This window comes from Mastigoproctus giganteus, chromosome 9, assembly GCF_048544385.1.
Source record: "Mastigoproctus giganteus isolate SK-2022 chromosome 9, ASM4854438v1, whole genome shotgun sequence".
In the NCBI taxonomy this organism is placed as follows: Eukaryota; Metazoa; Arthropoda; class Arachnida; order Uropygi; family Thelyphonidae; genus Mastigoproctus; species Mastigoproctus giganteus.
In genome coordinates this window covers 99,345,608-99,361,521 of record NC_143583.1, presented here as the reverse complement: position 1 = coordinate 99,361,521, position 15,914 = coordinate 99,345,608, and the positions used below count along the sequence as shown (strand labels likewise).

The window sequence follows — 15,914 nt, the reverse complement described above, 5'->3', positions numbered from 1 at the left end:
AATTAAGGGGAAGCAAAAATGAAACATGTTATACAGAGATTTTCAATTATCAAAATAATAATATTAATATGATTTGGTTTTATCAAGTTATTCTCTTAACACACTAATGGAGGTGAGTATGATGTTCTTAGGTGTTTTATTTCTTACTCCACTGAATATTTTTTTTTATTAAACTTTATCGGTTTCCAGTTTCAACCCGTATTTTTCAAAGGAAAATTAAACAAGCGTGTTCATTGTGTTTGCCAATTAATCAAAAATGAGGAGGGCAGATAAATATAAATGCGGTCTTCCTGTACAATTACTTATTTACCTTTTACAATAGAATGAATTTCACTATTTTTTCCTGTGTACCACTTCACAACAGTACCACCAGTGATACGCGTATCGTAGGTTAGAAGCTGCTTGAGTGTATGTATAACTAATGTTTCACTTTTCCTTTTTCCAAAACTGTTCTTCTTGTGGGGTTATACACGAATCAGAAACTCAGAGCAGGACAATCAGCTGTTACAAGCAATGTGTCCCTAGTGGTTAGCACAGTTGGTATAATCACAGTCTTTTCTACACCGAATGGAAAAGCTCTGAGTTCGAATCTCGTCAATGACACTAGGAATGTTTAAGCATCTTTTTCACAACGTGGCTGAGTTAGTCGGTCACAGACGAGGGTAGCATGCCCCCTCCCCTGGAAACTCGGGGACTGTCGCCCACCAAACAGTAAATCGACCACAGAACACATGTAATTTTTAGACCATATTATACACTGTGTAATATGGCCTAGTTGCTGATGCATCTAAAATCCAACAACCAACCAACAAGCAATGAGGTGGAAAACGAAACGTAATTGAGAGCATGATGGAACGTTTAGGGCGGTAGTAGCCATCAGTAGGCACTGCCATTGCCTACTGATGTAGGCAATGGCAGTGCATACACTTGCCTCTGAATACAACACCGTGCACTTCCACACTATTTATCCACACTGTTTCTTTCTGAACAGTGTTACAAATCCTCCGCTGACTGGAATCTAACTCCAGATGTCCAAGTCAATCCGTTTTAATGATTCATCGATAGCTGTACATTATCTGAATACTGCTGAGGATCAAACACACTTGGCAATGTTTCTGATGTTCTACGACGTGATTGTATCTTTCAACAGCGCAATGTACTATGGCAAAGAACCAGACGTGCGCAGATATGGTTTTGGAGAACATTCAGAATACATAATATTATTCTCTCTTGTGGGGGAACATTCCTTAATGATATGTTCCCCCCACCCCTTCGGGGGAATGAATAATGGCTTGAATACACTGTGATCATCACATTGCTCAAAGGGTGCCTCAAACTTCTGACTTGATAGTGGCAAAACTACACCTCATCTATTAAGTGTTTTGTGGAGCTCATGTGAAATGCCCACTGTGACGCAATTTTGGAAGTTCTACCCAAAGCATGAAGGGCGATATTTCGCGGTGCATTTCATAATCTTGATGGCAATACCGCTGCGTGTTCAAGCCTTTATTTGTGACGAGGGGGGGGGGGAGAACTTTTTAAGATGCGTAGTCATGGTTCAACGGCCGCTGAAATAGAGTTCTAGAAATATTGCAATTACACAAAGAAGAGGATGAGCATGGTTCACATAGAAACATACAATTGATGAAAATACTCGAGTCAACAGAGATAGTGATTTCATGTAATTCCAGGGGGTTATAAATAAAAACGGCAGCTGTGTGCAATCATGCAATACTCCAAAGGAACTTGTCTACATTTCTTTCATGAAGAGATAATTTTATCATGAAAACCAATGCAATTTCTAGAAAAAACTGAGAAATATTGTATGTAAAGGCGCAACCAGAGGTGATCGAGCAAGAAAGCTGTCCAGGAACTCTGTTCTTATTTAAGTGGGACCTGATATTCAGAAATACTTGAATTTATGATAACTTATTTATGCATCAAAAATATTCAAATTATATTAATTTATATATACCTCATGACACGAACTTGCAGAACCCTGAAGACACAGGAATATAGATAAGATACTTAGCGTAATAAAAGCCGAAGGGTTAAGAAACATAGTTCTGTAAAACAGAACTCTGTGAAGGCCAGAGATTTTACTGAAAAGTGTAAGTGTGTTGTTGTGTCGTGTAATGTCTTGTTCTGTTGTTCCTCTGACCTTTTAGCCGTTAAGCCCCTAGTGGGACCCCACGTTGACCACACTTCGCCCCTATGAGGCAGGTCAGACATAGAAGGATCTCAGTAGAAGTTCGTACTAAACTTTTGTAAAGGATTTACAAATACTTTCTTATGTGCCTGAAAGAGCTAAATATTCTTTTTTTGAATAGACACAAATCGCATATCTTTGAACAACGAAGTGATTTATATGCGAAAAACTGGTTTAATTCCGATTTTTTATTACTAATGCTGCTGCTATCCAGCAGTTATTGAATTTGATAGTATTTTCTTCGTCAAATATTATAAATATTATATAAAGTGTAGAATTTATCGTGGCAGGAAAAATATACCTGAATGAAGTAAAACAATTTTGTTAATAGAGACAAAGAGGTCATTATTTCATTATAGAAAACATAGGTTAGGGCACATCTCGAATGTATGCGGGTTTGGATCTCTCATGTCAGGAATGATGTCGCTCTTTTGGAGAACGTACGGCTAAATGCTAATGGAGCAGTTATGGATACAAAGAATCACTCCTATAAGACACTTCGATTTTGTAGGTTACACAGTCTGAAGACCACACCAGACGTCTGCATGGGACTTGGAGGTATTTAAGGCTTTCAAGAGCTTGAGAAATAACGAGGATTTCTTTTTTTATTTTCGCAAACGACGCGAAGGAGGTGCAATTAAATTAAGTAAGGGTAGTTGTAGACTGGATATAAGAAAATGCACTTTAGCCACAGGGCTGTTAATTGATGGAATAAATTCTATTATCTCGTAGAAGTAGAGAGAAAGATTATGCAAATTTAAAGAAGCGTTAGATGGATTTCTCGACGAAATCAGGTGACATTTTTAAGGCTGCTGAATGCGTTTGGCTTTCTTGCATTAGTTTGTCTTTATTGATACTAATATTGATACAAAGGCTATAGCATCATAAAGTTCCATTATAAAACTGCTCTGTATACTGTAACTTGGTTGAAGAAAAACAATTATTGGTAGCTGATGAAATCAGTTTGCCATTTCATATTCATCATAAGCAATATTTGAATGACCACATATCCTCTTTGAACTGTAATTGTTCTTAAACATGATGAAAGAAAAGGAATGAGTACTTAGATTGTCCAAAGAGTATCCATATGTAGTACATTAACGGCCTACAAATCAGGAATGGCGAGATCATGCGATGGATGAAGAAGAAGACGACAAAAGAAATAACTAACACTATTAATGAGAGGAAACTAAAATATTTAGGACATATGATGAGGATGGCAAATATAAGGTGTTGCAAATCCAGAGCAAGATCAATGAAAAAGGAAGTCGAGGGAAAGGAAGGAAATCTTGGTTGGCAAACCTCAGCGAGTGGTATGATCAGAGTAACGAAGGTTTGTTTAGGGTTTCTACCTCACGTTCGTCCATGGCGAAGATAACAGCCAACCTCTTCAAAGAGACGGCACATTGAAGGAGAAGGCAACTCAGGATTTTTAGAATGTTTTGATGAGAGCAGTGGCGAAATTGCCATGATGCTGCCGCGAGGGACCTGGTACGAATTTGGTAATTTGGTATGATTCTTAAAGATCATGTGGGAAGGTCCTTCGGCAATCTGGCATGGGGTACAGAATTTATAATTTCGCCTTTGGATGGAAACCTTAAAATTCTTAGGGAAAGTTTAAAAGTAGGGAATAAAACTAATTAGGGATCATTAGACAATGATCATAAGAAAGAATCGTTTTTGCAAGATATTTTCTTCAAATTGTATTTATATAAAAAAAAAAACATGTATAAAAACATTGATTACCTTACTCGTGTATGAGGACACTTAACTTTTGTTAACAACGAGTCAGTGCCTTTTTTATTTAATGCAGAATTTCAGCCAATAAAGGCATTTACTTTAACTAGATATTTTTTTATAATTCATGATTAACAAGGGGCATAATACTCTGATTACTTTTTTTTTTTGTTTCAGTAGTCTGAAACTTAAATCTGGTACTATTTTTCATTGTGAAGATAATCGAGAGAGCATATTTGCAACAAAAAAGCATTATGATTGCAGTTTATAGCATTCATTAGAAACGACCTTTTTTATCGCTTATATTTAATGCTATTAAGTTGACGGTACAAACACACCGCAATGCAATTTAAAGCTAAAGTTTGTAGTTAATGTTTATAGAGCTAATGTATTTTATAGTTTGATTTTTGGGTACAAAATTGTCCATCCTTTGGGCAGAATTGTCCATCCTATGACACTGTAAAAACCCAGCCTTTTTACAGTGTAAAAGATCAGCGCAGTGCGGTCGTACTGCGCTGGTCTTTGACGAGCCAAGAGAAGGAAGGCCATTCACAGACAGTGAGACGGTTACAAAGGCTGAATAGCTGGTGCTGAGTGACAGACGTGTGACAATTCGTTTTATCGCAAATGCAGTGGGAATTAGTTATGGATCTGCCCACAGCATTTTAAATGACCATCTGCACATGTCTAAGGTCTCCGCACGATGGGTTCCAAGATTGCTTCTGCAAAGGTGTCAGAAATGTTCTCGTCAACTGTTGAATTTATGTAATGCGGATGTTGAGAACTTTTTTGATTGGTTGGTGGCAAATGACGAATGCTGGTGTACAATGAAGAAACCATTGCGCTGACGTCGCTTTGATTCGTCTCAGGAAGTCACCAATGAAGTGGAATCGTGGTTTCAAACAAAAGATGCGGACTTTTATGATCAAGGCATTAAACAGCTGATCCATAGATGGGAGAAATGTGTTGCTATACATGGAAAGTACATAGAAAAGGATTAAAGTTCCTGTGAAGTTTCACCTTTTTAGGGCTATTATTTCTAGGTAAGGGTGTGAACCTTTTGATACTACCTCGTATGTACCCTCATCCTGAGATATTTTTATGTCTCACAGAATTTCTTGGTTTATCACTTTTTGACGTACAAATAACTTTCAAAAACCAGCAGAGTTTGGAAAAAAAAAGGTTTCTTCAGTTATATAATTTGAAGCATCTTCACTGTATTGTGTGAGTTTTAAAGGTATGGACTTTTCTCGGGCTTGATATACCTAAACGTACCTCTAACTTAAAGGATGATATATATCTGTAACTTGAGAAAAATCCCTTGAAGTGCATCCCCTAGATCTTTGGAATAACTAGGGGTGGGAAAACGGGAGTGGCTTGAGAGGAGACACTTTGCACTGGTCCTTGCGATTTGGGGAGGCACGCGTTTATAGGCGCGTTCCCCGGGCGCAAATATACCTAGTTTTTGCATTACGTGCTCAGTATTTTCCGAAATGATGTTGGATTGGAGGCAAAAAAGACCATAATGGTCTTCTATAGGAAAGAAAGGAGTCGTAGGATCATAATCCTTTTATGCCATCAATGCCTTTGATCGGAATGTTATTAACGTGGTACCCATTAATTGCTAATGACCTACGAGCGGAAAGAAGAAATATAACGTTTACATTTAATTGTACTGAGAAAAATATTTTTGGTTGTATATTCCGAAATAGGATTAAAGACAATTACGATTAACTATACAGCGTGGTACAAAAACCTAATTAACACTTCAAATATTATGAAAACACAGTAAGTCACAACGGCATGAAATCTTTTGCAGAGTGTGACGGAATACTACATTTTAGTGGACACAAGTACCTCTTGAATTTTTCGCTAGATGTTAGGCCAAGATGGCGCGTTTCACAGTTTCCCATGAAAATTACACCTTGCCATGCTTAGTTTGATTTCATGCAACGAAGTCGACAACTGCAGTTATCCGGAAATTCCAAACAAAATTCAACACTGAAACACCCAGCAGGGAGCGTGTGCGCCTGTAGTATATGAAGTTCATAGAACAGAAACAGTGTGTGGCAATTATCCCAGCCGAAGAGGTAGCAGATCTAAAACATTGGAGGTCAATAAAAAACATAGTAAATTTTCTATCTTTCTTGTACGCATCAGGCCAGAGGAGTTTACAAGAAAGGGGTTGTGGTGTGCAGCAGTTTCCTCATGTACGACCCAAGAACTTTGGTGGTTGTGCGGGGAACCTGGGTGCTGATGCATTTCTTAACATTTTGGACAATTCCATGTGGCAGCTCTTTGGTATAAACCCATTTTTGTTTTTACAGGACGTTCCCTCCCCCATCTTGATGTTTTTTATAGGACAGAGTTGTTTATAAAGCAGAGAATACAAGAACATATAAATTACACCTTTGCCTTCGACCATTAGAAGGGTTTTAGGTAAGCAACTACGAATTAAGTTATACAAAGTTCGTTTGCTGTAATTAAGTTCTGAGTTATAAGAGGCAATGGCTGGAATTTTGCTTTCTCATTTCGTATAGAAGACGATGGCGTGGACTACTTCGTCGAGTGAAACTGATGAGACTGTTTCACTTCAGCGGTCAGGGAAATAAAAAAAAATTAGAATTCGGGGGAAAGAACCTGCCAAGAGAAGTAGTGGAATATCAAGGACAGTGAAAAGATTATTGCCTTTTTAGACATGGGTTGAGAGATGTGACCTTTCTTCTTCGTATGGACATGCTGCATAATTAAACGATGCGTGAATGAATTTTCAAGACTGAGCACCGCCACATTTTCATGATGATGTCCATGCCTCTCTTGATATAATGTTTTCTGATAACCGGATTGGACTCCACGTTTTACATACCTGACATCTTCAAATTCTACTCATTAGGATTCATCAAGAGTTAGCTGTACATCCCTCCGATGCCCACACCCTCTGCGAGTTGAAGCTGCTCATCACAGAGGCGATAAAGGAGATCTTCTGTAGCACGCATATGGGAAGAATTAGACTATTATTGCAACATCTTAAAGGTAATTAAGGAAGTTTAACGGACAGCTGTAGATGAAGCGTGACGCGTTTCCACATACTCTGCGATTTCATGACATTATGGTTTCCTGTATTTTCATAGTATTTATCCGCGAAAAAAGTATCCGGAAACTCCTGTTTTAATGTTCCAGTGGACCTTCCGGATAAACAAGTGACTTAAACTGGTACATAAGGAAGGTGGGTGAACAACACAAATTCATTGTTCTCGTCATAACATGTAGAGCAGAAATGACCAACTACGGAAAGTGGGTGTTATTGTCGGCCATCATATTGCTGGATTGTCAATTCGTGCAATTTCTGAGAGCCTGCATCATTCCAGTCGACCGTCGGTGATGCTATCGTGAAATGAAAATATGGCGTTTCCACCTCCATCCGACAGTGCACAAAGAAGGTCAAGGAAGCACGCTTCATGTGATCAGAAGTAGTCGACAATATCGTCTCGTTAGACATCCCTCAAAAAATTACAGTTTAAGGGGTCAAGAGGGTTAGGGTCTGTACGGACAAACCCTACAACATCGGCTTCATGAAAGATTGGCGGAGGGTCATATGCCATGCGTCCATTCTCGTCTTGCATAGCGCAACAATCGCTGTAATTTGACCATAGAACAGTGGAAATCAGTTCTAAGTGATGTATCTCGCTACACAGTGTTCAAATCAGATGAGTTGGTGTGGAATGTGTTTGTAGAATATTTGCTTCTGCAGTGCTTTGTGTCAATAATGAAGTTTGGAAGAGGTGCGGTTGTGCTGTGCAGCAGTTTTCTCATGCATGACGCAAGAACTTTGGTGGATGTGCGAGGGAACCTGAGCGCTAATGCCTTTCTTAGCATTTTGGGCAATTCCATGTGGCAGTTCTTTGGTATAAACCGATTTTTGTTTTAACAGGACATTCCCCACCCCATGACGTACTGTGGTGTTGTTCGGGAATGGTTCATGGGGTATGAATGTATATAAGGTGGAATGGCTGCGCAGAGTTTAACCCTATGGGTATCACTGTTCTGCAAGACGGATCGAGGGCAAGACAAACTTCAGCCTGTAGTTTATTGGAAGAAAGTCTACCTGCGGAGAAGGAATGTGTCCTGACGGCAAAGAGAGATAGGCATGCGATTTAAGAGGGTGGCAGTGATGTCAATGGGAAACCGAAGTTGTTGTTATTTGGTTTTTAGGAGCATTAGCAACTAAGGCCATATTGCTCCGCGGATATGCGGTGGTCATTCCCTGACCTTTCCGCATCCTCCGTATTTGGTGGTCACGGGCTCGAACCCCGGTCTAATCAAGAAGCGTGTACTACGCACTGCTGCTCCTGCCCACCTGACTACGGAGGCACCTGGGAAGCCGAAGTGTGTCTAGATACTTTTTAGAGGGTAGCGTATTTGATTAAAGTTTTCACTACTGTAATACAAGTCTTCATACAGGTTGGATAAAAATCTAGTCGTCAACTTAGATTTTCGTCCTCCCAGTATTATAATGAAGATCTTTCAATTATTTTATACATCTGAAAATCACCGGCATGCAGTTACTGTTGTATTGTAAAAAGGAAGTGATTTCATTCAAATAACGAAAAAAGGGCCCGAGTGAAGAATCTTTGATTCCTATCGGAAACTGTAAAGCTAATGAGGGCGAAATAATTCTGTTTTTAATAATTAATACCTTAACACTAGTTGCAATAATGGAGGAATTAATCTCTGACGTCTAGTTTAATTTTGAACTCAAGTCACCCAGATAACATGACTTTTTTTTAACTTCATATAAGAAACTGGTAAGTAATCTTTGAACTTGATGGAAGAAACTGATCTTTGAACTTGACGGAAGGAATCGGTCAGTGACCTTTGAACTTCTTGATGTCCAGCGCTAACAGAGACATTTAAATCTTATACAAGTATTAAAATAGTAATTCGATTTTGATTTGAGTAATTCGATTTCCTTTTAGTGCAACGTGCCATGGAAACCAGTTAAGCATAATTTACCGAACTTAAAGTAAAGAAGCTTATGTTTCTAAGAGTGGAAAAAGACGTGTTTGATTCATAATTCACTAATACCAAAGGTATTTATTTTCTTTGTTTTCGGACGTATCGTTACCACTACTAGCTATTGCTTTATAAATTCAGTAGTAAATACCTGCATTCACAAAATTTGCTTTTCTTACCAGATCCACCAGGTGTCCCAGAAATCGAAGGCTACCAGGAAGGAGACATCGTTCAGGTCGGTGATACGTTAACATTAGCGTGTATTACACGAGGTGGGAACCCTCCCGCAGAGCTTATATGGTATCGGGACAATGTACAGATCGACATGTCCTTCACAACCAGCGGAAAAGAGGTCACCAATATACACACGTTCACAGTGGATGCCTTGGACAATAATGCGGTCTATCGGTGTGAAGCGTCCAACTCAGTGACCTACCATTCACGGGTAGCATCCGTCAAGCTGAGTGTTCTGTGTAAGTGCTGGAATAGTCAAATGTCCTTTACAATAATTCACCTTCAATTCTAGATTTTTTGTATATTCTCTTTCCAAATATTGCAGCTTTAAATTTAGACGTTGTCTCGTTTTCTTGCATGAAGCTAAAATTAACATAAATCCATTGCATATTACCAATCAATTATATATTTACCTCCTTATTTTGCAGATTAAATATAAGTACTTGATTCTTATGAATAAATCTGGGATAAGCGTTAGAATACAGCGAGATTAAAAATTCAAATTTAACATTTATAATCTTAAAAATTAGTAAAATTTATAAAACAAAGTATCCTGAAAATGAAATTATTGTATGCGTTAAAAATAAGATAACAGAAAAGCAAAAAAGTTTTTTATTATTTTAAAAAGGGCTTTTATTTTTTAATTAGCATATTGCTTAAAATGTTTTCAGTTTTCTAATCGTGCTTTTCCAAATCTGTTTACTTTCAGATCCTTTTGAGGGAGACATTTTAGAAGGAAAATGTTTGGCTCTTTAAGCCGTGTTTGTCCTCCTTTAGGCTTTTATGCATGCGAGGGTCATCACTGTGCTCGGAATTTAAAGCCGGCGACAGTCTTTGATTTTCAATTTCTACTACTTTCTCGATCATTATGGATAAATAAAAGATTCGCTGATGTCTTTGTCTTCCTCGGTCAGTTTTCTAGGTCAGTGTATGGGAAGGCAGTCTCACGAAAATGGCTCTGGGATAAAGAGACTCTTTTAACAAATTGTTCACTGCTGGTGTGCGTTTAGTGAGGTAACTAAGATGTGGAACCCACTGGTTCTGGCAACTTACATTCTACTCATTATTTAAGAACATAAATATTCATTAATCTTGTCAATACATGGTAAAAATAATTACGAAAATGTTCCTTATTGCAGTGTCCTGTAAAAAAGATAAAATATTTATGATTTATGCTCTAAAATAATGAACACAATATAAATCACCAGAAGGAGTTAAGTAGATCTGGCGCCAGTATTGCATGGATTATAAAGAGTGGGACAAGAGGACACAGTTATCACACTGAGTGAAAAAGAAGGCAGAAATATTTTATAATATTTGCTTAGCCACAGAAAGGAAGAAACCAATAAAATTCAAGGCCAGATGGAAATGTTTGAGAGAAAAGCGTATTCTTAAAACAAATTGCATAGAATGGGAAAATCACCAGAATATTTGGTTTCTTTAAATTGTTCTTTAATTGTAGACTTCCATTCTGTTTGTAAGGGATATGCCGAGCACAGTTATTTTGATAACAAGATAATACAAGAAGATCATAGCCTTAATTTTTTATGTATCTTTGAGTAAACTAGGTTTACTGTTTAGTGCATCAGTCTCATATTGTGGGACCTTTCGTATTTTACATAGTGGTGAATGGCCTCCACAATACGAGATCGATGCATTAAATAGCAGATCTGGTTTGATCATAATTACGAAACTGAGGCTATGCTATGCTTAGCAATAATGTGTTCGAGCTCTCGTGGCACGCGGCTTTATTCTCTAAATTTCCTTGATATCAAGTTAACTATTATGTGTTCATTGTCCACATAACGCGTTTTCTATTATGTTTTCAGAAAGTAAAATAACCAAATAAAACCTTATTTATATAATAAAATGAGAGGTGAGTTCATATTAAAACAAATGCCTAATTTGAAGGTGAAATACGTTAAATGGTTAGGATAGTTGAGTTGAGTGAAAGTCGCCAATCGCACTCCAACCAATCAGATTCATGGCTTGTGAAGCTAAAACATAGATTGTTGATAACATAGTCATTACCGTTTATTATTATGGACCCTTGGTAGAATAAAAATGTATACAATTGGTAATATAAAACATGAACGACACGTGTGTGAATTCAATTTTTCTGACGCACTCTTACTGATATAAAAACGTTCACTTCGATGGCAAGTCGTTGGAATTATTACGCGTATGATCTATGACATTATATCGAGGTATATAAGGAAGATGTTGAAGCACAACAAATATCCACCCATATAAACACTCATGAAAGACAATTCATCTATGAAATGATAAAATATAACTCATCTTTCAGGAACGAAAAGCTAACCGTATTTTGTGTTATTTAAATATTTGAGTATTGCAATATAAGATGCTGATTTTAACAGTAATACTTTATACACATTAATAAGAATTAAATTAAGAAATATGATTTTTTTTTTTGGCGGAAGGGATGCATCGCTTTAATAAGCAATGATATAGTTCCATGAATTTAATTGTCCAAATTACGAACTAGATAATTATTACTATTTATTTATTCAATGAAAAGGTTGCGTCATGTATGAATTTGTAATGAATATTTGACCTATTTAGGAACTTTAAGCAATTTTGTTGGACTGGTTCCTCACGAACCGCATTTCGCTAATTGTCTTGCAGTTGCTCCATCTAAAATCACCATTACCGGTCCAAAAGAGGGGAAGATAGGAGAGATGGTGAATTTTTCCTGCTCTGCAGGTCCAAGCAATCCTGCAGCAGAAATTTCTTGGGTAGTGGACGGCAGGCCATTTATCGTCGCTTCTGATGTCCAGCTAACAAGGAGTGGATGGTTAACGACTTCAAATATATCGGTGACTCTCTCCAGGCAGGTAAATTAAAACTGGACAAGGAAAAAATGAATGAGAATGTAATTTATTTTCTTTTCTACATTTTTATTGCAGGTGTTTTTAGGGAGTGATGCATATTATCTACTAAAATAATTACTTTAAATTAAGTGTACACTTTATTTGTAATTACCTTAATAGAGGACAAATTTTTAACAGGCGTGATGTTCTCTATCGGAAGGTATTCATCCCTGTAGTGTGAGCAGCGAGAGGGAAGTCGCTTTTTTTACGAATTTATAAATTAATTTGGTTCTGAGAAAGTTAAAAATTTGCAGAGCAGCGTGATTGCAGACTGAGCCCGAGGAACAAGGCAGCACCCAATTTCCTCTAAAATAATTATTCGTTGCCTAGAATTTAATATTAAACATGCCGCCAGTTATCTTCACCGGGAGCTGATGTACTGCTTGCATATCATAATTAATGTGTTAATTAAACCCATAATATATATTTTAATTAAAATGTAAGTAAGTTATGTTGATATCCCGATGAATGTCAAGCAAGGCAAAGCCAATTAGATTTCTGTCGAAAAATCTCATTAGTAAGAATTCTGATTATTTGTTTTACGTTGTTGAAGTATTGGCAGATATTACTAATTTTACATAAATTAGTTTTATATATTTATTTATTTGCCATTGTCTTGCCCAATATCCGTGGCTCTGAGATAATATCAATAACTCTATTTGAGGTAAAAACTTGTTGCCGTATTGGGCCGAGTGAAGTTTACAAACTGATATTTATCTTTGAAAAACTGTTCACATTTTGACTTCATATAGCCTAGTCAAAAAGAGGATTTCGTTTATATAAAATAACAAGTTTAACATGATTAGTGTAATTGAAATTTAAGATTAAAGTTTATTTTTTTAAATTTAGTATTAAATTGGAATTTAACACAATCAGTTGCAATTGTAAATAAAGTATATATTTTTATCCAGCAAAACAAGCAAATCGAGTAGAAAATAAAGGCGCCATTCACAATATATTATATGCTGTTTATACGCTGGTGTGCAAAACTTAAGGACCAACACTATTTCTAAAGGTTACAACCACAAAATATTTACTTAAGGTACTCTTTAGTGAAGAGAGTAGATTCAATCTCAGCAGCGATTCTGAACGTCAACTAATCTGGCAAGAGGTTGGCACACGGTATTACCCCGCAAACATCACTGAAAGGGATCGTTATGGTGGTCCAGGTGTTCTCGTCTGGGGAGGCGTTATCTTGGATGGACGTACACAACTCCAGATACTGGAAGGCGCTACTGTACTGAGGTAATCCTTCCCCTTGTGCGTCTGTTCCGAGGTGCCATTGGCCCCGAGTTTGTATTTATGGATGATAACGCCATACACCATCGCACTGCAGCTGTGATATTCTTTTGGAAAGTGAGGGCATTGTTCGTATGGATTGGCCTGCCCGTTCCATCGATCTAAATCCCATCGAACACATATGGGACGACCTGGGGAGACGCCTAGCGGCACGTCCACACCCACCAGAAAATGTTCACCAGCTGACGATGGCGCTGACAGAGGAATGGACGATGTTACCTCAAGAACTTATCAACAACATTGTTCTAAGTATGGACAGGCGGCGCAAAGCCTGCATCGACATTAGGGGGGGGGGGTGGCCATATCTCCTACTGAGGACCACCTCTTCCCTTTGTTCCATCTTTGGCAGTGATGCATCTGTATAATGGCAGCCAGTGCTATGTTGCTATTTTTGAATAAAGTCCCTCTGTACCGTTTTGTTTCCGTTGTTGTGGCGATGTTGTTTCCTTCATCATTTCTGTACTTCACGCGGTTCCTTTGGTATGTTTTTCCCATATCCAGGCCACTCCTATGAGAAGCTAGAGGTGAAAATCTGACTGCCCCTTAAGTTTTGCACACCAGTATATATGGACCTTATGTATTGTTATTAAATCTTTAAAGCATTGGCCGGCTCTTCAAAACGTTCACTTTCATAATTCAACTGCCTGCACGATTCCATTATACGAAGTATGGCAATTAAGTTCAGAAACTGGTGCTGTTGCGGTCATGTTAGACGAGAATGAAAATAAACGGAAGTGGCCCTTGGAACGCATAGTTCAAATTTCCTCCAACAGATTGGGGTACAGAGATTGTCCAGTAGGCTGACTGGAAAATCAACCAGTTTTGTTAGTAAAGTTAATGATCCGTGTCACAATTTTGCAATGGAGCAACGAACTATTATGAAATTTTGCTTTAAACTGGGAAAATCTATAATAGAAATGCAGGAAATGTTAAAAACTCTTTATGACTGTAAAACGTTGTCGTATCAGTGTGTCTGATTGGTAAAAGCGGCAAAGACGGACATGAAGATGTTCGCACGAACCAAGAAGTGGTCGTCCGCTTCAACCTCTCGAAATGAGGACAGAGTTGTAAAAGTTCGGGAAATTGTGGCAAGAGATCGTCGTTTGACTTTCAGAATGATGACTGACGAGTTGGATATGATTTCTCAAATTCTGCATTAACAGTTAGGGAAAATGAAAGTCTGTGCAAAATTTGTGTCAGAGCCGCAGGATGAGCAGAAGAAACGAAGAGTGTCATCATGCGCAGACTCATTCAGGCTTGTCTAGAATATCTTAATTTCCTCGACTAAATTATCATTGGAGATGACTGTTGGGGTGATCAGTACGACCCATAGACGAAGCGTCAAAGCATGCAGTGCACTTCAAAATTGTCACCAAGGCCCGAAAGGTTTCGTTTACATAAGTGCAGGGATCAAGACGATGCTGATTATGTTTTTCGACAAACGGTGTGATTCACAAGGAATTTGTACTTGAAGGGGAGAAAGTCAATGCTTCGTTCTATGTACAGGTGCTTCAAAGACTATCGAAGCCCATTTCCTTGGTAAGGCCACAATTTCGAGAGTAAGGCAGCTGGTTCTTGTTGCACGACAATGCCTCGCCCATTCCACACATTTTTCGAAGGATGATTGGTTTGTACAATGCCATGTTTCTTCAGAAACATGACACTGTACAGACCAATCATCCAATCTACTCTCCCGATCTAACACCAACGGACTTCTTCCTCTTCCCCAAGGTGAAAAACTCCCTAAAAAAGATTTCAGGACGTTGTGGGAATAAGAAAAACGTAACAGCCGAACTGAACATCATCTCTTTGAACGCCTTCATTGACACTTTTCAGAAACTTTTAGAACGGTGAGGTGGAATAAGTGCATTCAATTAGCCACCTGATTGAATGCACTTATAATAAAAATAAAATTAAAACTAAATAAAAATAAAACGATGTTTGGGCTCCTTCAATTTGTATTCTTTTTATTGGAACAGTCCGGGAAATTTATTATCACACCTCGTATGATTAGCATAAATGCATGTTAAAGTTTATTAAAACAAATTCCAGAATATCACTTTAATCTGAATTTTGCGTTATATTCTTCCTATAAAAAAAACTTCACCTTTCATAATGTAGTCAAACTATTTCAGTCATAAATATAAACTCATCAGGCCGCCTCCGTAGCCAGGTGGGCAGGAAGAGCAGCTTCTTGATTAGACCGGGGTTCGAGTCCGTGACCACCATATACGGAGGATGCAGAAAGGTTAATGCTCCTAAAAACCAAATAACAAACAAACTCATCACGTTCTTCAAAACATCCCTTATAACACAGAAAGTTTCTTGTGCCACACAAAAGCCTTAATCCCTTACGTGAAATGCATATATAAGTTAAGCAAATGTTACAAGATTTCTTAAGATTGTTCTGAAATTGTAATTTCACGAAAAGTAAACTGAGATAAAATGAGAAACCTGCGAAGTTTCTTCACAATATGTTTAAGACGAACCTGTTTTTTAAGATTCTTCTAAAGTAATCTCAAGGAAGC

General features: G+C 37.8%; 1 protein-coding gene across 5 annotated transcripts in view; it reads left to right on the top strand.

The window, feature by feature from the left end:
* LOC150080586 (nephrin-like) overlaps positions 1 to 15,914 on the top strand; it is a 290,072-nt gene that overhangs the window by 187,068 nt on the left and 87,090 nt on the right. For all 5 annotated transcript variants that reach the window (XR_016547380.1, XR_016547381.1, XM_090381185.1 and 2 more), the window contains exons 7-8: positions 9,142 to 9,432; positions 11,843 to 12,051. Coding sequence is in view for 3 of the 5 variants with exons in the window: in XM_090381185.1 (XP_090237311.1) it covers positions 9,142 to 9,432; positions 11,843 to 12,051 (500 nt within the window). In the remaining 2 variants the exon portion in view is untranslated. The remainder of the gene's footprint in view (positions 1 to 9,141; positions 9,433 to 11,842; positions 12,052 to 15,914) is intronic.